Genomic DNA, 26760 nt, shown 5'->3' on the forward strand with positions numbered 1-26760 from the left:
TAGGCCAGGAGGAAACACCAACAGAGAGGAGCAGTCCTTCAGTCAGGTCCAGAGGCGCACGCGGCGACACCGCACAATATTCACAGAGGACCAACTGGACGCTCTGGAGGAGCTGTTTCTTCAGAACCAGTATCCAGATGTGAACACAAGGGAAAAACTTGCACAGCGCACTCATTTACGCGAAGAGCGAGTAGAGGTAGAGTACTTTTGTATGTGTGCGTGTTTTAAAAGTTAAATATCGTTTAATTGCATTTCGTTAATGTAGCCTAATTTACTTATATTCCGATAGGTGTGGTTTAAAAACCGAAGAGCGAAATGGAGGCGACAAAAAAGAACAGCAATAGATGTGCGAGACATGGAAGACTAGACAATTCTGTCCCGTGTATCTATATTGACATTGTATCTGTTTGGTTGCTTCGACTGGGTTGTCAAAGCGAAGGTGTAGAATTCTAAAAGCTCCACTGCCGGAAATGTCCGGTGACGTCAGACAGACGATTTGTGTCGTTGTTCCGTTCGCGTGAGGTTCCTTGACTAGCAAAACATCAACTAAGAACTGTTGGAATTATAAATACGCGAATTAAATCAAGCCGTTAGCACACATGTCTATTTTTTGCTATTTCAAGTTTATAACGCGATATTTCTTTTAGCATTCATCAAGGTTTTCTTTAGTTTGGTTGCTAGCTATCTAGCTAGCTAACGCATTAACAGAAGTCTAGTTAAGGCCGCATAGCATTTCGCTAACGTTAACTTGCTAGCTTCTGGTTCTTAACACCGACCATGGAAGGATTTGGAAAGGCGCTGATGTCTGGAACCCTAGTACCAGCCAGCCCTGTCACAACAGTCGCTCTGCGACAGCCACCCGAGGAAACAAAGAAAAGATTTCGAAAGGTTCTCGATGAAGAGAACTACATAGAGGTAACGTTAACGTATACTTGTGGAACAGATGGCTAATTCTGCTACATAAACAGCCTACAACTAACTAGAAATGTATATTTAACCTAACTACAGGGCAAAGTTGAATTGTAAGGTCAATCATCAATACTGATATTGTAATGGTAACTGAACACATAGCTAGTATTGAAGTTATACATTTACATCCCCATCGTTGTTTAGCAGCTAGTTATTTGATGTGTGTAGTGGCTGGGCCATTTTGATAATATATTCCTAACTTTTCATTTGTATGCCTCTATAGAGTTTAGAGAAGATCATCCAGAGGGACTTTTTCCCAGACGTGACCAAGTTACAAGCACAGAAGGACTACCTTGAAGCTGAGGAAAATGGGGATCTTGGGAAGATGAGGGAAATATCCATAAAGTATGGGTCATCTTTAGCCAAGTCCACGCCAGGCTCCGCTGCCCCATGTGAGATAAGAATAAATGTCCACTAAACAATTTTCTAAATGATTTACTAGTTGTCTATGAATGCAGCAGTTGTGTTTTGATAATATGCAACCCGCTTGTTTGTTTAGATGTTACTCCAGCTTCCTTTGAAACACCAGAGGGTCGCCCAGCATCTCCCTCATCTGTCCTGGGCAAAAACAAGAAAGGAGTAGATGGAGGTAAGGTCTTTACTGGGAATAAATCAATGAAAATGGCACAATTCATAGCAATAGTCATTCCACCCAACTTAAAATATAGTAAGCATCATTACAATGGCTTTCAAGACTATTTGGAAAATAAGTATTACAGCCATTATGTTCTAATGGTTACTGGATTGTACATTTCTTAGCGTAATGTAAAGAACTCGGTTACTGAAATAGATTTGTGTGTGTGTTGATATTGTGTTTGTAGTAAACAAGGAACCAGAGGAGGAGGAGAAAGAGCTGCCCTGTCTGGATCGTTTCCTGGCTAAGAACACAAGCGAGGATAATGCATCCTTTGAGCAGATAATGGTTCTAGCGGATGACAAGGAGAAGTTAAGGCATTCGTGGTTGTATGAGGCAGAGGCTGAATTTAAGCAGGTAGACATGAATTACACATGGCTCAAAATGTTTTAGCATGTAATGCTCCTGTCTTATGTCCTGAAAGTAATTAGATGTTTACTATAATAATGGCAATGTTATAAAAATCTTTTATTTTAGCGGCATGAAGAAAACCTTGCCCTGCCGTCTTCGGAGAAGCAGGCCCTCGAGTGTGTGAAGGCAGGCCTGGAAACCTGGGAGTACAAAGCAAAGAATGCCCTCATGTACTATCCAGAGGGTGAGGTGATGTTTTCATGTTTTGCCAAATGATTTTGTTTCTCTACAAAACATTTTCTTGTTATTTGCTTGATTGTAGTTGTGTGCATGGGCTGCATCCAGTACCATGCACAGACTTTCTGAGGGGCATGTGCTGAATCTGAGAAAGTGGGCGGAGTTGTCAGCTCACACAGACGGACAATGTGTTGGAGTGACATGTGAAAAAAGACGGACGACACATGCCCATCGGAGCGAGTGACGCACATAAAAAAGACGGACGACGCATGTCCGTTGGTGTGCGCAGTACGTCGCCAGGGCAGAAGAGCACATGTTAACTGGAAAGGGCACTAGATAGCAAGGGGCATGTGCTCTGCACAGGTTGGGCCATACCTGTGCACGTGCCAGGCTGCGTGGAGTGAAGACTACTGTACAAACGCTATAATATCAACCGGCTAAGCTTGTGTTAGTGGAATTAATTGGGTTTGAGGTTGTATAAATGTAACACCTTCATGGTCTTTTTCCCATAAGGCGTCAAGGATGATGACACACTCTTCAAGAAGCCCAGGGAGGTGATTCACAAGAACACTCGCTTTGTGGGAGACCCCTTCAGCAAAGCTCTTAACAAATGTCAGCTTCAGCAGGCTGCAGCCCTCAATGCACAGGTACAAGTCCTTGCTGGACAAGTTATTGATTTTAAGTACATGGTTTTGTCTCATGTTTAGTCAAGGGATTTTAAAGTAAAAAAATGTCAAATGAAATTGGTCCTGGATTGGTCCTGAATGATTTATATTTGCAAATGTTTATCTTTAGTTCAAACAGGGTAAAGTAGGCCCAGATGGCAAAGAGCTTAATGCCCAAGATTCCCCTAACGTGAATGGGTATGGATTTGAAGGGACTCCCAGCCCTTCCCCAGGTAAGTTATGTTCAAGTAGAAATGGCTTTAAATATTGTCAACTACATAATCAGTTCAGAAATCAAAAATACATAGCTTTTAGGGAAGAAAAAAAAATTCCAGCATACTGCACTGTCTTAGAGACATCCATAAAGCTTCTGCAACTGCACAAAAAACAATCTACCTTGATGTTGATTTTTCAGGGATGGCTGAGTCCCCCCTGATGACCTGGGGTGAGATAGAGAGCACCCCCTTTCGTCTGGATGGATCTGACTCACCGTTTCAAGAGAGGAACATTGGCCCATCATTTAAGGTACATTGTTTTGTTCAATACCCCCTAAACATTACCCCCCCCCCCCACCCCTAGAAGAGTTTATTAATTGGATGTAATTTGTCACAGATTCCAGAACCAGGAAGAAGAGAGCGGTTGGGTTTGAAAATGGCCAATGAAGCTGCAGCCAAAAACCGGGCAAAAAAACAGGAAGCATTGCGAAAGGTCACAGAAAACCTTGCAAGGTAAAAACAGTTTGGTGGAAGTGCTTTGATCAGAATTCCTATGACTTAATGTTTAACAATTTGTAATGATTTTTGAATGCTTTCATTATTTGAAAATAATTTCTGTCTTACAGCCTCACCCCAAAAGGTCTGAGCCCAGCATTGACCCCTGCCCTTCAGAGGCTTGTAAACCGGACTTCCAGTAAATACACAGATAAAGCTCTAAGGGCAAGCTACACACCATCTCCCACACACAGTGGAGCAGGCTCCAAGACCCCCCTGGGTGGTCCAGCGACTCCCTCAGGCACTCCAACCCCAAGCAAAGCCAGGACCCCTGCCTCCCAGGACCCTGCGTCCATCACAGACGACCTACTGCAGCTTCCGAAGAGGAGAAAAGCAGCTGATTTCTTCTGACTGGGACAGAGCAAAATTAGAAAAGAACAGTTATCTTGTGGAAATGAAAGCAGGTTTTCATCAAGCAAAATACTGGCCATGGGGTGTTTTTTTTCATTTTATGGCCAGAACAGTCTGTGTACATAGAATGGCAATGTGTCAAAATAAAAACTGAATTCAAGGAGTGTTTGATAGCCCAGGTCATTCCTGTTCTTGGACAGAAAGACATAGTAGGAGGATTTCATGCCAGCATTGCCTGAAAATAGTTTGGTTTGGCATAGGCATGTAGGAATTTACCAATATGCATACACCTGATTCAAATGTTTGAAATATGAATGCTTTGATCATGGGATCCTAAACCGATCCAATGTAGCATATATTGGCCAGAAAGTCCAATGTTATGAATCGGCAGTTCAATATATACCTTTGTGCTGAAATGACTTTCTTCCAGACAACAAAGCCATGTTTTGTGACGAATGACACACGTCCTTTCTTTCAGTGTAGAACTGAGCATCTACAAGTCATTTTGCATGCCAAACTACCCTTGGTGAAATAATTTAAACTGCACTCAGCCCAGTTCACCCTCTGAGAGGTAGGCATATTCCTTATTTTGTAAAGTGTAACTCTGCCACATTGAAATGGCTTGTGTAAAGTTGGGCTTTAGTAACAACCAATGTAAACTGGTGAGTTATGGTTTGAAAGTGTGCTGTTACAATGTGTTTTACTGACCCTGTGGGACTGAGCCATCTGGTTATAGCTTAGGCTACCTTTGTGTCAAGGTTATGAATTTTCCAATTAAAGCTGGTTCTGGGGAAACCTAAATTTTTCTATCCCTGATTTCATTGTAATATTCTCAACCTTCGTTAGTTACAAATGTAAGAAACATATCAAATAGATCTCCTTCTAGTTATGTTTCTATCTGTGTACTGCCAGAATAATCTGAAAAAATATTTTAAGGTCTTGCTGGCCTGTTATTCCCCAGTATGTAAAAACTTCCAAAACTGGATTACTGTTAGCTGTTGATTCCAGAGATGATTTATCTGTATATAGCATGGACTTATATCATTTTAGTATTGATGAATGTTATAGTCAAGACTTTCTGATTTTTGTAAATATGTTTTGTATGGTTTTTTTCTGCAATAAGTTTTCAAACGTGGGGGAAAAAATACCATGGGGTGATATGTTTGTAAAACCAAAATGTTGACCCTCACTAATTATCATAGCAGTCTCAACATCTGAAATGTAACCATGTCTACATTGGTAATCTTGATATATGCACCATTTATTAATAATTATTCAGATGGAATAAATCGAGCATTTCAACATCATGAATCAGAAGGAACTCCATTGCTTCTATCTGGGTGCAGACTTTTCTTGGTGTGCTTAAATGGTCCTGCGGCTTTGCTCTCCTTTGAAGTTTTAGGGTCCGATTCGGGTTCTGATTTATGCCCCATTTTGTTGTCATTGCCTTGAGGATGCTTACATTCATGCTTACAACTTTCTACATGGACACCAGTCTTTGCGTCTGGATGAGATTTTGTCTTGGTGTTCTTAGATGGTCCTGCTGTTTCTTTGCTCTCGATAGAAGGTTTTGGGTCCAGTTCGGCTTCTACTTTCTCTACCTTTTTGCTACTGCTGTGAGGATGCTTACATTCATGCTTACAACTTTCACCCTTTCTTTCTTTTTTGGAGTCAGCAGCTTCCCATTTTGAAGGCTCATCTTCCCGTCTCTTACCACCATCATGTGATTTGGATTTTAACTGCACCCATACATGCTTAAGGATGTCATCAATTTCTATCCTCCGGGACACATCGGGATTCAGCATGCGATATATCAGGTCTTTGCACACTAGCGGGACAACTTTGCGGCGTGGGAAGTCAATGCGATGCTCTTTCTGAATCTTCAGCATTTTCTTGATATTGGAGTCATCATAGGGCATAGATCCACAGAGCATGATAAATAGAACGACACCCATACTCCAAATGTCATACACTTTGGGGTTGTAGGGGATCCCCTGTAAAACCTCGGGGGCTGCGTAGGCTGCAGAGCCGCAGAACGTTTTGCTGAGAATCATTTTTCCGTTATCATAATCTATCCTCCTGGCAAATCCAAAGTCTGAAACTTTTAGATTGAAGTCTTTGTCCAATAGAAGATTTTCACATTTTAAGTCTCGGTGAACCACATCTAGTTCGTGCGCAAATTTAATTGCAAGTGACAGCTGCTTGAACAGTTTTCGGGTGAAATCTTCAGGCAACGCACCCCGGAATTTGATGAACTCAAGTAGGTCCCCTTGTACTCCAAGTTCCATTATCATATACACTCTGCCTTCTGAAGTCTCGAAGATCTCAAAGGTCTTGACGATGTTACGGTGGTTTAGGGATGCAAGGATCTCCAGTTCCCTGGGTAAAAACTTCTCTAAAAAGTCTGCCGGCGCCTTTCTTCGGTTGATAATTTTAATGGCAACGTTGGTCTTCAGACGCTCAGAATAAGCCGATTTGACTTTAGCATATGACCCCTCGCCTAAACTAATGCCCAATGTATATCCCCGTTTCTTCAGCACCACTGAGTCGTCCATGGCTAAATTGTACGACCCGAATTATTTAGGTAATTGTTTTATTACGCCATTACCAAGAACATGCTAAACTCAATTGAAAGTTGGAAATCAGAGTAACACAATGATACTTACACTCGACATGTTATAATTATAGACGTAATAAGTATAAAAACTGTTTTTTCTATGACATGTTTATTTGCATCATAAAGACTTTTAATGCCGCGTTCAAACAGCTCGGCAATCCTCCACTTCTGTGCTTCAACACCTGTGACTGGTTGGAAAACGATGACCGATTGGGAAAACCGGTTTTGAATGGTCATCCAACTCCGAATTCCATGTCAGGATTTAACGTGCCAACTTCACGAAAACACTCGTTCTTTTCCGACTTCCCAGCTGTCTATTACAAGACGCATGTTCCCTCAAAACATGCGTCTTGTAGTCCCTGGATTTTAACTCAATGTTACAACATGACATGACTGAATAATATCTTAAATAACGGTTAAATAGTGAATTTCTTTCATTATAACTTCTATCATTTCCTTTCCTACACATAATAAAGATATCAATAATACGCATGGAATTTGTGTACTCTAGCATCATTTGTAATCACTCAAATTAATGATCAAATGAATACTGTATTATAAATACTAACATTAAGGATACCGATCAGAAATTAACTCCGCCCCAAACCTCCAGCTGATGGCGTTTGGGATTGTTGTGATGGGAAGACGAAGCCATCTTGTTTTATTTCCTTTCTGGAGTAGCTAGCCAACACATTGGCCAGGCCAGTAGAATAAGCTAGCTAGCTCGTTATCTAACATTATTGGACTTATTTCAAGGTTGACTTTAATACTTCCACCGTTCCAATATGTATTTGAATGGTTAAGAAATATTTTTGTCGCTGATAGAATCGAAGCAAACGCTGGTTCAGGTCTAGGTTAATATATTTTTTTTCTGAGTAGAGGAGTTACTATGACTGGAGGATAAATGTTGCCAAAGGCTGACAGCAGCAGTTACGTCCTTCTCTCTCTTCTCTTCGTCCTAACTTTAACAGACCCACCACGGACAGGTAAGTCTGGCAAAATGTCATTTGTTGTCATTGTTTAACTACCTTTATGTATCTAACTATGCCCGTGGGTTATTTTGTAGGCCTGGTATTTAAACGGGAATTTAGTCAGTAAGCTAGATGTCTAGTAGTGTAGGTTGCGTTTCAAACCGTAGCTAGCTCCACGAACACGGGTCCCATATATTATGGCTATATGGGTAGTCCACTTACTTGGTAAAACTTATATTATCTCGCTAGCTGGATATTTTAGATAATTCTTATGTGTTAAATGTATTTCCAATTGTGACATGTACCTGCCGTTAATAAGGTTTTTATTTGCAGTTAGTATCAAATCAGTGTTGTTCACTCAACTTTAACCTTTACAACACACGCTAGTATCTAGCCTTTCAATTTCTTTATGGTAATGAGCTTTTTTATTTATTTAAGGATCTTTGTGGTGATCTACTTTCTTCCTGAACACGGTACTACTAGTTGGCTACTGTAGTACTGGATAATTTTCACGAGCAACACAGGACTGTGCCATCTGTTGTTGTTGTTGTTGTTGTTGTTGTTGTTTTTTTTTGCTATATCTAGCTAACCGTTAGCTATCCACTGTAACTAACGTCATCCCGTTACAGCCAGTTAATCGGATGAATCTGCATGAAATTGTTCTTTAATCTGCGAGAAACACAACAGATGTCTTCCTGAACCCATACATTCAGTTGGTATATTGCCTTTGTGCACCCCAAGATAATGTCTTGCTCCTTAGTAAATTGCTAGTTTATGTCCTTGGGGTTTAAGGCTGGGTGTCTCTGTAAAGCACTTTGTGACAACTGCTGTTGTAAAAGGGGCTTTATAAATAAATTTGATTCATTGATTGAAAGGCCTATTCTCCCACCAAGGCTATATTCTATGCAGAGTAAACTGGATGTTATAACTTAAACATAGTGAAATTAGCTTGCTGTTGGATACATTGGGATATTGGAAGTGTGGGTGGTCCTGGCCTCATTTGGGTCAACTCAAACACCTAGAGAACAGATGGTTAAATAGCCCACCCAGCCTTTTCCCTTTTATCGTTGCTCACTGCTGAGCAAAGATGCATGTCTTTAGAAAGCTAAGATAATGTTTTCTGGGTTTAAAATTGCTCTGGCCTGTGAATCATAAAAATTAGTTGTCATTACTCAGTCATCATTTGGTTCACTCCAAACATATTAATTCCATTATGTGGTAGTACATTCCAAAACGGGGGTTTAAAAATGCAAACTATGTTAGTTCAACAGAAATAGCTTTCTTGTTTTTCTTTCAGGTCCGCGGTTAGCTCTGGCAGGATTGTTGTCAGGTAAGCATCATGTCCTGTAGTGCTTCAGTGGATGTATAGATCTGCCTGTCTACACCTGTTTGGGTTGTGCTGCTGTGTTTTTTGTCCTGAGCGAGTGCCCTATGTCTGCCCATTCACAGCGGTGCTTTGTTTTCCGTTTTGCTAACTTAATATTTTCTTTGTGAATCATGTTCTGCAGATGTTTATTCTTATCTATTATCACATTTCTGCTCTACATGTAAAGGACAGGCTCTGTCAAATTTAGAAAGTTATAAATAAAGTTGTAGAATGGTGTGATGAACATCTGCAGGATCACTGTATTTTAGGCTTCAAAACAACAGTGATCAGTGTATTTTAATGTTACTCTTAGACTAAAAACGCTGCTTTCAATCATGAATGGTAGTTGTTGGTTTTAACATCCATGTTACATTAGCATTCTGCAATTACCATTTGGTAGGTATCTGTTTTAAGTCAAATTATTATGCTCTTTGATTATCTTGAAACACTGGGTCTCCAGCAACTCTGTTCATAGAATCCAGATTGGTTTTCAACAGTGGGCTTAGGCCTGTCAGTAAAGTGCCATACAGTGATAAGTTATAGCTGTTCTGAAGAGCATGACACTGCGTCTTCACAAGAGAAGCCCTAGACAACAAAGCCGAAAACTGTCTCCTCAAAAGAAAAGCCCATGCTGTGGTGCGGCAGTTTATTGTACAGAGACGCTGACCCACATACACTGCTCCTGTTCTGGTAGGGGATATAGGTGCTTGAAGTGGATCTTCCAGCAAAACAATTACCCGAAACATGTCAAAATCCCCAAACTACACTATTAATTGACCACAAAGTCATCTTTTTGAATGGCCACCACATTTTGTAATGGCAGTCTCTGGACACCATTGAAAACCTTTGGTTTGAATCGAAGACTGCACAAATGTTCACAAATATTTTTCACTTCCATTATCCTTTCAAATTAATGAAAAAGGGTGGCAGTCTCATTTTATATTTGATCATTACATTTTATAATTCTATATTTTGCTATGTTTTTTTCTTTAATCATTAATTAATTGCAATATATTACACTTGCTGAAAATGTCAGTGTAGCTCATTACCCTTTTTATTTTATACAGTCTCTTGGTCAAGGGTGCTTATCATTTTGGCGGTGAATGTTTGTAATTTGAGGGTTGTTTTAGATAAATCTACTAGTTTTTTTTGCCCCTGAACTGAACTTTTAATACTTAAGAAATGGTAGTATAACTACATTTCTATAAATATTGTGCATTTGTTTTCCCCCTGATGTTTTCTTGTAATACTTTGTTTGATGGAATATGTTAATTATTTTTAGCCTCAGGTGCATTGTTAATGTAATGTGCATTATGAATAGTGAAATCCTCTTTTCTTATTAATCTGTAAAGACATCAACCTCTCTAGGCATTGATACAAAAAGCTGGTAATCATTCATAGATTCAGTTTAATCTTTTTTTGGGAGTAAGGCTGGGACCAAATGCTCTGTTGCAGTGACCATGTCAAAAGTTCAGGGGGCCCTTTGTGTTGTCTATAGCCTTCCCTCTGTGTTGTGTTTCAGAGCTGCGATGCAGCCCTGGCCAGTTCACATGCCGCAGTGGGAAGATGCAGTGCATCCCCTTGTCCTGGCAGTGTGACGGCTGGACGGCTTGTGACGACAAGAGCGATGAGTTGGACTGCCCTCGTGAGTAACTCATCTCCGGGCTTTTACCCAGGCCTCAACCTATAGCCACGTCTTCCTCCCAAACAATCATTATACCAAATGTCCAGTTTAATTGCATGCTCCATAGTGAAGGACATAGACTTGATTCTTCCTTAAGAAATACTAGAACTGGGCAAATCAATGCTGCTGTAAATGTAACGTAAAACAATGTGAAAGGCAAACAGTGTCTTTATTTTATTGAGAGCATTGTTTTCTATGTTTTGGGTACATGGTTGGATATTGCAGTAGTAATTAGTTGAAGTAAGTCCTTATGTTTTCGCTTCACTCCTGATCAATGGATTTCTTAGTGCATTTTACGAATGACCTAATGGATTGGTTACACAAAGCTGGTGACCTCCATAACGACCATCTTAGTTTCTTCTGTGCTGTGGATATACACTCAGACAGTTTTTTTAGGTTCACTTGTCCAGTACCTTGGCGGTCACCGGGTCTGACCCCTTTGTTTACAGAACAGCATGAATTCTTCAGGTCATGGATTCTGCCTAAGGTCTAAAACATTCCAGTCTTTTTGGTCCCTGATGCTGAGACACTGGAATCACAAGTTGCTGCAGTGGAAAACAGTGTGTCGGTGCTGCTCACGGCTTTTTCCATCTCATCATAGAGATGCTCTATTTGGTTCTGGTCTGCTGTCATGTTGGTTGAATCATTCTGAGACAATACACACTTTATGTCCTGATGGAAGTATCTGTGTGGTGAAGGGTTAACTGTCACCATAATGGGATGCACCTAGTCAGCAACAATGTTCAGATTGGCAGTGTTCTAATGTTGCCTGGCATCTAGGGACCTAACATGTGCCAGGAAAACAACAAGGACAAAACGACAAGGACAGACGAGTTGTTCTCATATGCCATTGTCACTGCCATTGTTTTGCGGCACTGGCATTATTATTATTATTATTATTACTGACATTATTATTATGAATGGTATTGGTATTATTATTATTATTACCGGTATTATTATTATGGATCGTATTGTTATTATTACTGGTGTTATTATTATTGATACTGGTATTATTATTATAATTACCGGTATTATTATGAATGGTATTATGATTATTACTGGTATTATTATTATTATGGGTATTGCTAATAATACCCAGTAAAAATACTGTGCTGCCTGTAAACTTGCACAGTTTATGCCATTCATTGTCCTTGCCACACCATTTTGTATACGCCCTGAACGGTGTTGCTTGGAAACCCAGGGGGACGGCTGTTCCTTAGACCCTGGGACCTCCACACTTGAGACACTGACAATAATACTGATCTCAAAGTCCCTTAGGTTTCTATCTAACATTCGATCAAACTGTAAATGCAGCCTCTGCTTGCTCTGTGTGTCAAGCCACATGATTCACTGTCGGTAGTGATCGAGGTCCAGGAACTCGATACTTAATGATCTTGCTAGTCAGTGTATATTACAGTATTTGATTAATTGTTTCATGACTTTGCTTTCTTGAGAAGATATGTTTTTGCCATTCAAGGACATGCGAATGGGCTAAATAAGCACTTTCTCCGTCCCTGAATCAGATTTCTCTTGTATCCAAGCAAATCTGTCTTGATGTTTTTTATTTGATCAGCCAGTACCCACAGTATATTCCTTTTATTTAAAGACCACTTTCTCTTTTTTTGCTTGCGGTTTCTCTCCATTCCTCTTTTTTGGTCCTCTCTCACAGCCATGAAGGAGGAAACGTTTCATTTCGCCAACGGGTTCGCCAACGGGTTTGACCAGGTGGAGGACGTCATGGGTGTGGCCCAGCCGGTGCGCTTTAACAGTAAGACTCCCACCTGTACATCCGTCAGTCGCTCATTCTTTACTCTTCCAAGGAGGTGCTGAAACCATCTTTAAACTCCTGTTGGTTTACACTCTAGGTTCTCTAATGCACTGTTCCCCTTCACAGAGAAGTGCCCTAGTGGGTGGCATCACTATGAGAAGACAGCCAGCTGCTACAAAGTGTACCTGAGGAATGAGAACTACTGGCAGGCTGTGGACACATGTCAGAAAGTCAACGGCTCACTGGCCACCTTCGTTACCAACGAGGAGCTGCAGTTCATCTTGAAGATTGAGGTGGATTTTGATGAGGATGTGTGCGAGCGCAGAGATCAATGCAAGTGAGTGTGACTTAGGATGTGGTGCATAAATAGTGTTGACTGTTCGAAGGCTATATCTCAGACACACCGTTTACCATTTTGTGCCGTTTCCCCGTCAGGTTTTGGGTGGGTTACCAGTATGTCATCACCAATCAGAACAATTCACTGGCAGGCCGTTGGGAGGTGGCATATAAAGGTGAGTGCAGACTTTTGTCATTTTTGACACTGTTATATACTAAAGATTCTAAGCTGCAGGATGTAGCTGTCACCCTCCCCGCAGGCAACCCTGCTCAGGGTGTCCTGGTGTTGTAGGAGAGGAGGCAGTGACATACACAGGACTGATGACCGGCCCTCCTCGGTGACATACACAGGACTGATGACCGGCCCTCCTCGGTGACATACACAGGACTGATGACCGGCCCTCCTCGGTGACATACACAGGACTGATGGCCGGCCCTCCTCGGTGACATACACAGGACTGATGGCCGGCCCTCCTCGGTGACATACACAGGACTGATGGCCGGCCCTCCTCGGTGACATACACAGGACTGATGGCCGGCCCTCCTCGGTGACATACACAGGACTGATGGCCGGCCCTCCTCGGTGACATACACAGGACTGATGGCCGGCCCTCCTCGGTGACATACACAGGACTGATGGCCGGCCCTCCTCGGTGACATACACAGGACTGATGGCCGGCCCTCCTCGGTGACATACACAGGACTGATGGCCGGCCCTCCTCGGTGACATTCACAGGACTGATGGCCGGCCCGCCTCGGTGACATTCACAGGACTGATGGCCGGCCCGCCTCGGTGACATTCACAGGGCGGATGGCCGGCCCGCCTCGGTGACATTCACAGGGCGGATGGCCGGCCCGCCTCGGTGACATTCACAGGGCGGATGGCCGGCCCTCCTCGGTGACATTCACAGGGCGGATGGCCGGCCCTCCTCGGTGACATTCACAGGGCGGATGGCCCGCCCTCCTCGGTGACATTCACAGGGCGGATGGCCCGCCCTCCTCGGTGACATTCACAGGGCGGATGGCCCGCCCTCCTCGGTGACATTCACAGGGCGGATGGCCGGCCCTCCTCGGTGACATTCACAGGGCGGATGGCCGGCCCTCCTCGGTGACATTCACAGGGCGGATGGCCGGCCCTCCTCGGTGACATTCACAGGGCGGATGGCCCGCCCTCCTCGGTGACATTCACAGGACTGATGACCGGCCCTCCTCGTTGACATACACAGGGCGGTCATCGTGTAGTTTTTTACTGTCTGTTACTACAACAAATTACTGCGATTAAATCAGTAACTTGCCTCACATTACAATATAAATTTTTATTAGTTTATCAAGGAATGTGTACTTAACATACAAACCTGATTCCAAAAAAGTTGGGACACTGTAAAATTGTGAATAAAAACAGAATGCAATGATGTGGAAGTTTCAAATTTCAGTATTTTATTCAGAATACAACATAGATGACATATCAAATGTTTAAACTGAGAAAATGTATCACTTTAAGGGTAAAATAAGTTGATTTTAAATTTCATGGGATCAACACATCTCAAAAAAGTTGGGACAAGGCCGTGTTTACCACTATGTGGCATCCCCTCTTCTTTTTATAACAGACTGCAAACGTCTGACATACACAGGACTGATGGCTGGCCATTGCAGTACCCGGATCCTTCTTCTATGCAGCCATGACATTGTAATTGATGTAGTATGTGGTCTGGCGTTGTCATGTTGGAAAATGCAAGGTCTTCCCTGAAAGAGATGACGTCTGGATGGGAGCATATGTTGTTCTAGAACTTGGATAGCATTGATGGTCTCTTTCCGGATGTGTAGGCTGCCCATGCCACATGCAGTCATGCAACCCTATACCATCAGAGATGCAGGCTTCTGAACTGAGCGCTGATAACAACTTGGGTTGTCCTTGTCCTCTTTAGTCCGGATGACATGGCTCCCAGTTTTCCAAAATGAACTTCAAATTTTGATTCGTCTGACCACAGAACACTTTTCCACTTTGCCACAGTCCATTTTAAATGATCCTTTTAAAATGGATGCCTGCGCTTTGGATCCTGGACTTATTTTTTGACCTATAAAGTGGCATGGTGGATTGTGTTCACCGACAATGTTTTCTGGAAGTATTCCTGAGCCCACGTTGTGATTTCCATTACAGTTTCATTCCTGTATGTGATGCAGTGCCGTCTGAGGGCCCGAAGATCACGGGCATCCAGTATGGTTTTCCGGCCTTGACCCTTACGTACAGAGATTGTTCCAGATTCTCTGAATCTTTGGATGATATTATGCACTGTTGATGATGATTATTTTATTTATTTTTCTCTGAGAAACTCCTTTCTGATATTGCTCCACTATTTTTCGCCGCAGCATTTGGGGAATCGGTGATCCTCTGCCCATCTTAACTTCTGAGAGACACTGCTACTCTGAGAGGCTCTTTCTATACCCAATCATGTTGCCAATTGACATAATAAGTTGCAAATTGGTCCTCCAGCATTTAACTTTTCTGGCCTCTTATTGCTACCTGTGTAGCTCTCATGAAATCCAAAATGAGCCAATATTTGGCATGACTTTACAACATTTCTCACTTTCAACATTCGATAGGTTATCTATATTCTATTGTGAATTAAATATAACTTTATGAGATTTGTAAATTATTTCATTCTTTTTTTACTCACAATTTGTACAGTGTCCCAACATTTTTGGAATCGGGTTTGTACTTGGCCTTGACATTACAAAGTTGCAATGTTGGCTGCGAGCTGGGCCGAGAAAGAGGGACTCATTTATTATTCGATGGTTAGGCAATTTGTGTTGGGAATGCCTCCATTAGCATGTGGGAGATGTCATTCCATAATGTAATTGCAGTTATGCATCGCAATATTAATAGACATTGTGAAATATGCAGCAATGCACCATGGGCAGGACCAGATCAACTGAACTGCTGCACATGTGAAAGGCTCGTACATAAAACCTTCAACAGCATGTAATTCTGATTACGTTTTCCACAAGTCTCAGATTAACGTGTTATTAAATGAAGTCAATGAAAAGGAGCTGTGACAGGAGCACTTACTGTCATACTCAAACCACCACAGTCTGTCATATCAGTGGACCTATTCTTGGGTTTAAGGTTAATCTCCCCCTCCCTCACTTACAGGGTCAGTACAGGTATTTATGCCTCCAGAAGGCCTGACCGACTTTGGAGAGGCATCCGCAACCCAGGACAGCATCTTCTGTGCCCAGCTGCAACGCTTCCAGATCAAGAGCATGAACGAGCACGGCCTTCACAGCTGGCACGCTGAAAGCTGCTATAAGAAGTTCCCCTTCCTGTGCAAGAGGAGTACGTTTGCCCTCATTGGCCCCTCAGTGACACATGATCCAAGTAGCCGCATTTCAACATAGTTATGTTCTGGTCCTAAAGCCTTTATTACTTTCACCAGGGCAGACGTGTGTGGACATAAAGGACCAGGTGGTAACTGAGGGCTACTACTTCACGCCAAAGGGGGAGGACCCGTGTCTGAGCTGCACTTGTCACAACGGCGAGCCAGAGATGTGTGTGGCCGCGCTGTGCAACCGGCCCGAGGGCTGCAAGCACTTTGGCAAGGACCCGAAGGAGTGCTGCAAGTTCACCTGCCTGGACCCAGGTACTGTAACTTACACACACGCCCGACCTGAACCAAAACCACTACGGGTGTTTGAACTCTCCACAGGCTGAAGCTCTCAATGTGTATCTCTCTTGTCCCATCATATCCACTGTTAGCTGATGTAGATCTCGATGCTCTCTTGACGCTGAGAAGGCGTTCATTCTCATTGAGTGGTCTGGATTGTTTGTGGTCCTTCAGAACAATAATATCACAGTCTAAAAAGAATTAGGCATAACATTTTAATGATGCTCTGATTTTGTTGAATCAACATGCCTGCCTCTAATGTGGTGAATGCTGATATTTCTGCATATCATACTTGAACTTTTGACAGAATGTCACAATTTGTTGTGTATGGGGCAGACCAGTCAGGGTGTCCATGCTGACCCTTGTACACTGCTGAAAGAGCTTACAATGGGCAAGTGAGCATCAGAACTGGACCACGGAGCAATGGAAGAAGGTGGCCTGGTCTGATGAATCACAGTTCCTTTTACATCACGTGGATGGCCGGGTGCGTGTGCGTCGCTTACCTGGAGAACACACGGCACCAGGATGCACTATGGGAAGGGGGCAAGCCGGCGGAGGCAGTGTGATGCTTTGGGTAATGTTCTGCTGGGAAACCTTGGGTCCTGCCAATTATGTGGATGTTACTTTTACTCGTACCATCTACCTGAGCATTGTTGCAGACCATGTGCACCATTTCATGGCAACGGTATTCCCTGATGGCTCTGGCCTCTTTCAGCAGGATAATGCGCCCTGCCACAAAGCAAAAATGGTTCAGGAATGCTTTGGGGAACACAACAAGTTCAAGGTGTTGACTTGGCCTCCAAATTCCCCAGATCTCAATCCAATTGAGCATCTGTGGGGTGTGCTGGACAAACAGCTCCGATCCATGGAGGCCCCACCTCACAACTTAAATGGTCTGCTGCTAACATCTTGGTGCCGGATACCACAGCACATCTTCGGACCTACACAGTATTAGGCAGATGGTCGTAATTGTATGGCTGATCGGTGTATGTGGTTGTTGCTATGAATTTGTGGGAATTTAAGTCTCCATAAAGCATTTGTACCGATCATTTCAGGATCTGAAAGAAATATGCTCCAAACCACTGCCATATACCTGAAATGTGTTATTGCTTCATTTGATCAACTGAGTAAAAACCCCAGCTTCCTTCAATAACTTACTTCAGATATCTGCACTTAAGAGACTTGTGTAAGAACTTCTCCATACATTTCAGAATGTTATGCCTACTGAGTTTGAGGGTTGCTTTAAAATGTGCCTAACCTCAGACAAACGGGTGTCTCGTCAGTGATTCCAATCAGTCTCTGTGCCCTTAATAGATCCTATCGACGCAAAACAGAAGTTCTCATTTTATCTCTTTTGTCCAGTTGTCGGTTCCCTTGTATCTTTCTTTAAGGTTCTGTTAAGATACAATGAAGTGTTTCTGATTTTGCTTTTTAGTGAAACCATTTCAGAAGCTCGAACCGGTGCGAGGACTAACGTGGAGAGGCCGTAGTGTAAATGTGTTCCTGTACCCTGGTCTCTGTGTGTTCAGATGGTAGCAGCCTGTTTGACTCCATGGCCAGTGGGATGCGTCTGATTGTCAGCTGTATCTCCTCCTTCCTCATCCTCTCTCTGCTCCTCTTCATGGTTCACCGGCTGCGCCAGCGCCGGCGCCAGCGCATCGAGACGCTCATTGGAGGAAACCGTAAGCAGCATCGTAACCACTAAAACCACCCACCTAGATTGTAGCCTTAGATTGTATTTTTAATTGTTTGGTTTGGTTGGATTTACATGGTCGAAGATGATGCCAACTAAAATTAATAAGCAAAACCAAGTAATGTAAGCCAATGTAATTTGTTTATTAGAGAACAATGCCTAATTTTTAAGCCATCTCTGATCATTCAAGAAGCATCTTGAATGTCCCAAACTTTGTATTACTGTTGTACTTCTGACAGTCTACTGGAAGGAACATATCCGTAGCGGCCGTCCTTCAACATTCAACGGTTACATCTTTTGATTTAAGGCAGTTAGTACAGCCCCTGATATGCACTCAGATCATTAACGTCCGGCCACTCACAGAATGTTTTCCATATCAAGTTTCGGTACTATGTGCATTTAATCGAATGTGGTCAAACAACCGATCTTATCACTTCTGTTTTTTTTGCATTGATTGGTCCGGACTGCGGCAACCATGGTTTAGTGGATTCTAACGAACCAAACTGAGGGGGGGGGGGAGATGAGCCAAATCAATTGAATGTGAAACCACCTCACTGTCTCTGTTGGTTTTCTTGCTCCTCAGTGCACCATTTTAACCTTGGACGACGAGTCCCTGGCTTTGACTACGGTCCGGACGCTTTTGGCACGGGCCTCACTCCCCTGCACCTCTCTGATGACGGAGAGGGAGGCGCATTTCATTTCCAGGAGCCTCCCCCACCCTATGCTGCATACAAGTACCCAGACATACAGCACCCAGACGACCCCCCCCCTCCTTATGAAGCCTCCATCAACCCGGACACTATTCTCTATGTGGACCTGGGTAGGATAATAAACAAAATAAACAAGCCCCACCCACTTATCACATTTACTGACTGTTTCTGTAAAGAGTTTCACTAGCTTCTCCTTCGCTAGGTGGAATGCCTGGCTGTTCCTCAACCTGATCTTGCCTGTTCTTGTTCTACCACACAGCGCGCAATGGGATCCGGATGATCCCCAGTCAGATGAGGGACGTGGTGGACGCCATGACGGACGCCCCGGCCGTCCCCGAGCCAGAGCCTGTGCCCATGTCGTCCCAGGGGCGGGAGGACTCCATCGACAGCAGCACCCTACTGGTGGTGCCCGACACCCCCACTGACGAACAGGCCCCCGACATCCCTACAGACTGCAGCAGCACCTCCCTCAGCACCATGGTATAGAGGGAAGGGGTGCCGGAGGAGGCGGGGGGGGGTGGGGCCGCTCCCACAGATGGAGACTGGAGGACAATGGCAGACTGCTCCATCACGCGGGGGTTGGATTGGGGCACACTGTCGGTCAGAGGACGGGACTGGTTTTGCGATAGGTGACTTAGAGACGGTGTCTGGAAGGACTGATGGACCGGTCTGCCTCTGGAGGTGTGCAGCACTGAGCACTCTTCGACTGGTGGTTTTCCTTAACCAGTGGACTTTAACCTGTTAGGTGTCTGTCAGATTTCTTATTGAAAACAGAGAGCAGTCTGTTTTTCTTACATGTGGGCACAAACTGGCGGTTAAGGAAGTCAAAAAGCATCTAGAAGACCGATGATTCTGTACAGAGAAGACTAGCAACTCTACGTCAGGCTAACAAGGCCGAGCTTCTGCCTCTAGTTCTCATTGGTCAACCCTTGTGATTTCTTCATTTTAGTTAGAACTCCCAACTGTCCCCAATGCAAGTCCTCCTTCAGGTGTCATGCCTGGTCATTATTGAGAAGGTAGACAGATCCATTCTGCCCTTTTCAAATTGTTTTTGGGTTGCATTGAGGCAGAGGCGTAGTTCCGACTGTCAGTTGATGGACTAACTGCATCGCATGACAAAGGGTAGAGTGTGTCTGCTCAAACATCCCGTCTGAGAACTTTATATCTCCTTATTAAACAGATGGAGGAATTTCCCAATAGACAGTGTCCTTAAACTGGAATTTCAGCATTTGCCAATCAATCTGATATGCTAACATGTCTTCCAGATTGATGCTAAAGATTTGAATAGAAAAAGATAAAGTTCTGCTACAAAAGGTTTTTTTAACCTTGCAAAGATATTTAGGTACGTTAGTGTTAGCTCCATCTAACACAATGCTATGTGTTAATGTCTGTTTTGATAATCTAAATCCTAGAACTTTTCCAAGAATCTTGCTGCAATATTGGTTTTTGTTCATGAGTTCTTAAGGTAGTTAGTTGATTATTGTGTCCTTTTCCAGGCTGTAAATTTGTTGCGATATCCAAACTTAGGTAATTGCTTCAATAATTTCACATCATGAAATTGAATGTCAGTGGTGATTGTGAATCAAGGTAAGCTTTTCATGTTGTTGTTTGTTGCTATATAAGGAGGGTTGTTTACTGTTTTATACCTCCTCATGGAATGTGTTAAGTTCAATTTAAGGTACACATTCTCCTCTTAACAACATTAATACTGATTATTTCTTCTTCGCCAGTCTGCTACTTTGCTGTATGTATGCACACAATTGTGTATAAAGACAAAACCTTTCACCATTTGTCACATCACCTGTTTACTATGTCTCAAGAAAAATGTTTTTAATACAGAATATATTTTGAAAGCATTACTGATATTCTGGGGATGTGGATAAATAATCAGTTGTCGTTTTTGGAAGCTGTCATTGGATTCACTGTTTCTGTTCTTACTGCTGCGTGTAGTCATCTCAGTGTCTTAAATTCAGACTGTGACAACGGTGTAATTCCATCGGAGATGGAACTGGTTCTGTTTTACCATGAGCCAACATGTCTTTGGGCTTTATAATAATGAACTACAGGAACCTCTAATGTGGTAGTAACAGAATGCTTGGAGGTATTGGGAAGGCCACATAATTTAAACGGATTGTGGCAATCGGCTGAAAAGCTCACGTCATATAAAGACGTGAGAGCCCGGTTAGGTTCTCTTGTGCTTAGTCTCCCGAGGAGTTAGAAGTGCCAGACATATAAAAGCACAAAGCCCCCTATGATGATTCCAGCCAGTTTGGCCCAAGCCCCTACCAGCGTGGTCTTCTATTTTGCTTTAGTCCGATCACCAGCAGCACTGAACTGGCAGAAGATCCAGTTTTAGAATTGCGTGTGTATGTGTACTGTGTTTCTGTACAGATATACCTGGATGTCGCGTTGCAGTGTTTTATGTTAGGGATGGGGATCAAGTTAAACTGTTTTCTTTTCTCTGACCCATATGTGAATTATCAAAGGACATTATGTCATGAACTGTAAAGAGAAAAAAATTCAAATCTTCAACTGTGTGTGCATGTGTGTGTGTGTGTGTGTGTGTGTGTGTGTGTGTGTGGGTGTGGTATGGTGTTCAGGGATCACATCTCTCTTTGGGTTGAGTGTTTCTAGCTTCTTTTTTTTGGGACCTACAGTGCATGTTTTAATCTTTAGGCATGCTGAGAACTTCTTTAAAACAGATTTATAATTTTAAGAACACTGCTCATCTAGGCCCTGGCTTAGTTCACAAGACTGGTGTGTTGTAGATGTATGCATTGGTCCTCCTGCCTCCAACTGCAACTGCTGCATTGATACTAGGTGATTCATCGATAGACAATGGTGAGCAAAACAACGTCCAATGTGTTCTGTTAAAATGCGATGTTGCATTTAATTGTATTCTCTTATTTTAAAGCTTTTAAATTCTACATTTCTTGCATCTTTTACAAGGGGCTCTTGTATTTCTATATAATTTTTTTTGAGGTAGATGTACATTAATATTATGCCAAATAAATTGTATAATGAAGGAGAGCCGCTTGATGTTTCTCAGTGTTGGTCTGGGAAGATGAGGCCTGTAGTGTTAATAGAGACCTTGAGACCAGACTATAGGATGACTAAGACACCGTCTGTTGAATAATTATTCTACCCCTAGGGCTTATTCATATTTGTGTTTCAAATTGGATTACAATGGATTACATTTGTTTTGTATCTTCACAAAATACTCAGAAGTTGAAGATCATAGAAGTAAAGCGCTAATATCTTGATTTTCCCCCAGGCGTCGGTACATGTTAAAATGTCTTTAGCAGTAGTTAGGCTGCATTTGTGAAACTCTTTGAATACTTACCCAATACTTATCTCAATAACTTTCCTTTGATTTCTCCCATCGTCATAATTTAATGGCAACTCAGTTCAGAATTATGTTTTTGTATCTTTGATACACTGCCTAGGTGATTTAATGCATCATCTGTGACATAATTAACTATTATTATTATTATTATTAACAATAATAATTATGATAATTATTGACATACTTATTAGCGATGCTTGATGTCTGATTTGTCGTTAACCCATCTACCAATCCCTGCCCTTTATGAGGCGATCAAATAAACTCTTCAGTCTGTGCTTAAAATATAATACTTTACTGAGTGTTACAGAGGAAGGACAGGTCATATTGGTCAATCTTAGTTTTGGTAAGACACTTGATTCTTGAATTTGTTTAGGCATGCTTAAAACCAAAGTTAACTAATGTAACTGTTATATTGAAGTAATAACTGTTTTATTTATTTGTTTGAAAAATTAACATTAAACATTTAATTAACCATCACTTTGTAACGCTCCAAAAAGTCCAAAAGGGTGAAATACCTGTGCTGCAGTATTCGTTTCCCTATGCTACACTGCATGCTTCATCAATCTGGGCATTTCACATAGTTATTTTAATTTGTCAAGGGAATCCCTAAGCCACTGCCTCCAAATGTAATGGGATTCAGGTGAGAGGTGGGAAGTCCCTAAACAATGAAATGTGTGTTGGCGGAGAAGGGAATATGGGGAGTCTGCAATGTTGTCTAATTAATTCCCCTCTTTGTCTTGGAATTATGTGTTTGATTTGATAAGGCAACCTGATGCTGAAACCGAAATCAAAAGGGGTTGAGTCGGTTTTTCTTTTAGTTCTAGGGTGGGAATAATCTGTGTCCACGAAACAAGCCCAAGACGCATAAATCAAACCCTGGCCAGCATCAGTAGCAGTTGTCTGACTTTAGCACCTGAGAGGTATGTTAGCAGCTGTGGTATATCTTTTTTTTTTTTTATGTATACAAGGAAACCCATTGAAACCATCTCATTTTCAATGGTGCCCTGTAGATATCTTCTGTCTAATAGCTGTTCTTAGTCACAACTCATTGTGAAATGCCTGGACAAAGTGATGTCATACCTGTGGAAACTCAGAGTTCTTTAACTTTTCTGGATGGTCTGACCTTCATCTCTTAAAGTAATGATGAACTGTGGTTTCTCTTTGCTTATTTGAGCTGTTCTTGACATAATATGGACTACTACACTACAAACGTAATGATGGTCTTTTGTATACCCCCGTAATACATTGAGAAGGAAAGAAAATTCCTCAAATTAACTTTTAACAAGGCGCACCTGGTAATTGAAATGGTGATTTCCAGTGGACTACCTTGTGAAGCTGGTTCAGATTGCTGTGTGCAAAATGTCAGTGCAAATGGTGGCTATTTTGAAGAATCTACAATATGAAATGTATTTTGTTTAACACTAATCTTTGGATGCTACCTGATCCCATGTGTTTTTCATAATTTTGATGTCTTTACTGGAAATATATTGGATGAAAAATACCTTTTGAATGAAAAGGTGTCAAAAATGTTGATTGGTACTGTACATGACCTTACCACTTGGTGGCTATTGCTGCTCTGCTTGAGAATAGGGAAGCTCCTCACATTAATGTCCCGTTATGTGCCATTCATTAGTAAAGACGACTGGCAATGACACTACAGTGAACAAACCGAGAGGGAAAAAAATTCAGTATTCATTTCTCAGTGCTATTTAAGCTTGGCATTTGCACAGGTCCCAAAGTACCAGTTTAGGTCTGCCTCTGTGATTTTTATTTAGACTTTATACCTGTTGAGGTACTTTGTTCATGTATTGAAGCAAAAATGATTTGGGCAACAGTAACTGTTTTGCTTATGTTAGTTCAGTGTTCACACAACGGTGAGTAACATGCTTGTTCTCAATGTCTTCTATATTTTCCAAGGATTTAGCTTTGTCTGCTCACATGCTGTTTTAAGAGGTCATTATGGATGCAAATGCTTTACAATTCATATCCGCTGTGGTCTATTATTCCAGAGGATTTCTGTTATGACGAAGGTCACTGTGGTAAGTGTTAATAAAATGTATCCAAAAAAACGAAGTTTATAATGTAGCTTGTTTAGATAATTGTTTAAAAAAATTTTTTTATAAAAATAAAATGTTTCTGTTGTGTGACAATGTCTGGAGGACTACCTCACATCAGAGAGAATGCTTTTGGTTCTTAACCTTGAATGTCATTCACATGTCTCTGTTTCCTCCTCAGATCCATATGCATGGGGAGACATGTTCCCATCCTGCCACCCAATCCTTGAGGAGCATCATTCTCCAATAAACCTTGATCACCATATGATCAGAAATGAGTCATTGGAGGCTTTAAATCTGGATGGTTTTGATTCTGTTCATACAGGACAATGGAAACTGAAAAACAATGGGCATTCTGGTGAGTAACCTACAGCTTTGTCATTTTCATCTCAGGGAATACTAAGTGTTTTAATTATAACTTGCCTGGTGTTTGTGTGCAGTTTTGCTTGGAGGTTGGGAATGGGATGTCTGTGGCTGGTGGAGGTCTTCCAGGGGTGTACCACACTGTCAGCTCCACTTTCACTGGGGAAGCCAGAACTCCAACGGCTCGAGCACACGGTGGACAGGCACAGATATCCTATGGAGGGTTATAGCGATGCCTGCTCCACATCCAAGTCCAACACTACACTCATGGATGGTTATCCTTGGTGACCTGAAGTTTAAACCAGGATGCGCCGACTGCTCTTATTTTATTTATTTATTCTTTTTTTTAAATTTGACCATCCATTTACTTTTCAGATGCACATAGTCAACATGAAGTCGAGTCACCCCAATTTGACTTCTGCCTTGGAAGACCCGACAGGCCTAGCAGTTCTTGGATTCTTTATCGATGTAAATGGTCTAAAAACTTCTTTAAGCGGTTCTATACGACTATCCGTAGATTTAGTAGTGATTAAGTCCTATTCTGAACCTTTATCTTCTTGCAGCTCAATTACATAGACCATGAACACTTTGGACAAATTTCAAACCTACTTCCCACCATTGCCTACAAAGGTACTTTTCTAACTGTGAACATAATATCAGTCAGTGCAGGGTTTAATATAGGTCTCATTAAGGTCCTCCCTGTCCACTAGGTCAGACGGTTTCAGTCAAGCCATTTCCATTGATCAGCCTTCTACCGGAGAGACACTTGTCCAAGTACTACCGTTACCACGGTAGCCTCACCACTCCTCCTTGCTCTCGGGCGGTTCTATGGACAATGTATGAAGTGCCCATCTTTATCTCATGGTCACAGGTAATCGTGCATTATTGAATGTGACACTCGCACAGTGTTCGATCTGTTGTAGTAATGGACCCAGAAGCCTGTTGAAAGCAGCACGTTTGGTATCTTACACATTTTTTGCCAAATGGAGTAGCGATCATGAATAAATCAATGTTTTCTTTTTTAGTTTGAACAGTTTGCCACTGGGATTTTCTCCACAAAGCGGGACGAAAAATTGGTGTCACATCTCCATGACAATTTCCGACATATCCATCCCACTTTTGGTCGCAGCATCTACGCCTCCAAAGATGCCAAGCTACTCTCAGCAACGGCCACTAATCTCTTCTTGCCTTTACTCTTAATACTTCTGCTTCAAATGACTAACTGTTGGGCTCATCTATGGACTGTAGGTTTAGGCTCAGGGCTGTTTTATTGATACTGGTTGAGGAACAAATAAAATACTGAGAAAAATAAGTAATTATAGGCAATTGTTTACTATCATTGACCACTGTACATTTTCACCCAGTATTACTGTCATTGTTGAATTATAGGGTTATGTTTCATTACATGTTTAACATTTCAATCCATAACATTGACTACTGTGCTCAATTCAATCAAACCGCATTGCAGTGTTTCCACAAAGCTCCCTTGGATACTGTATAAAAATGTACAACTACTACTAAGTCAACCCACCCCCAAACAGACGTCACTAATCATAATTAGTGTGTACATACAAGTGCATCTAAAAAAAAATAGAATCTTTTGGAATCTTTTTTTTTTTTTTTTCATCTTTCAAATCAAAGTAACACCTTCATATTTTCTAGATTCATTACACATAAACTGAAACATTTCAAGCCTTTTGTTTCAATCTTGGTGATAGCTCATGGAAATCAAAAATCCAGTATCTCAAAATATTAGAATAAAAAATGTACAATACAGAAATGTCGACCTGAGAAGAGCTCTAATCAGCTAATTAACTCCCTGAGCCTTCAATCTCTGTCTGGTTCAGTACAAAACCACAATCATGGGGAAAACTGCTGACTTGACCGTTGTCCGGAAGACACTCATTGACACCCTCCATGAGGGAGGTAAGCCACAGAAGGTCATTGCTGAACGGGCTGGCTATTCACAGAGTGCTGTATCAAAGCATATTCATGGAAAGTTGACTGGAAGGGGAAAGTGTGGTAGGAAAAGGTGCACAAGCAACAGGGATGACCGCAGCCTTGAGAGGATTGTCAAGCAAAGCCGATTCAAGGACTTGGGGGAGCTTCACAAGGAGTGGACTGATGCTGGAGTCAGTGCATCAAGAGCCACCACACACAGACATGTCCAGGAAATGGGCTACAGGTGTCGCATTCCTAGTGTCAAGCCACTC

General features: G+C 42.1%; 4 protein-coding genes across 4 annotated transcripts; 3 read left to right on the forward strand and 1 right to left on the reverse strand.

Annotated features, from left to right (window-relative positions):
• Window positions 1-92: 92 nt before the first annotated feature.
• On the forward strand, window positions 93-5288 carry ess2 (ess-2 splicing factor homolog). Its single transcript, XM_010877572.5, has 11 exons — window positions 93-196; window positions 290-915; window positions 1193-1361; window positions 1469-1558; window positions 1791-1960; window positions 2081-2198; window positions 2705-2838; window positions 2987-3089; window positions 3272-3381; window positions 3469-3584; window positions 3698-5288. Exons 2-11 carry the CDS (start codon window positions 778-780, stop codon window positions 3975-3977), a joined length of 1428 nt encoding a protein of 475 aa, XP_010875874.1. The 5' UTR covers window positions 93-196; window positions 290-777; the 3' UTR covers window positions 3978-5288.
• On the reverse strand, window positions 5267-7045 carry LOC105014920 (testis-specific serine/threonine-protein kinase 1). The gene has a single exon (XM_010877635.2). The coding sequence runs from the start codon at window positions 6530-6532 to the stop codon at window positions 5282-5284; it is 1251 nt and encodes a 416-aa protein (XP_010875937.1). The 5' UTR covers window positions 6533-7045; the 3' UTR covers window positions 5267-5281.
• A 195-nt stretch (window positions 7046-7240) lies between these two features.
• On the forward strand, window positions 7241-21814 carry dgcr2 (DiGeorge syndrome critical region gene 2). The gene is made up of 11 exons (XM_010877571.4): window positions 7241-7580; window positions 8863-8895; window positions 10454-10576; window positions 12285-12383; window positions 12510-12720; window positions 12819-12895; window positions 15871-16053; window positions 16154-16357; window positions 17911-18063; window positions 18658-18894; window positions 19044-21814. Exons 1-11 carry the CDS (start codon window positions 7499-7501, stop codon window positions 19268-19270), a joined length of 1629 nt encoding a protein of 542 aa, XP_010875873.1. The 5' UTR covers window positions 7241-7498; the 3' UTR covers window positions 19271-21814.
• Window positions 21815-23060: 1246 nt separating this feature from the next.
• car15 (carbonic anhydrase 15) lies at window positions 23061-26165 on the forward strand. The gene is given in 10 exon segments (XM_034297033.1): window positions 23061-24004; window positions 24140-24169; window positions 24366-24542; window positions 24626-24688; window positions 24691-24729; window positions 24732-24781; window positions 24923-25015; window positions 25111-25177; window positions 25258-25418; window positions 25573-26165. Coding segments are annotated over 10 exon segments (984 nt in total). The 5' UTR covers window positions 23061-23949; the 3' UTR covers window positions 25822-26165.
• The last annotated feature ends 595 nt before the right edge of the window (window positions 26166-26760 follow it).

The sequence above is a fragment of the Esox lucius genome, chromosome 14, assembly GCF_011004845.1.
Source record: "Esox lucius isolate fEsoLuc1 chromosome 14, fEsoLuc1.pri, whole genome shotgun sequence".
Taxonomy (NCBI): Eukaryota; Metazoa; Chordata; class Actinopteri; order Esociformes; family Esocidae; genus Esox; species Esox lucius.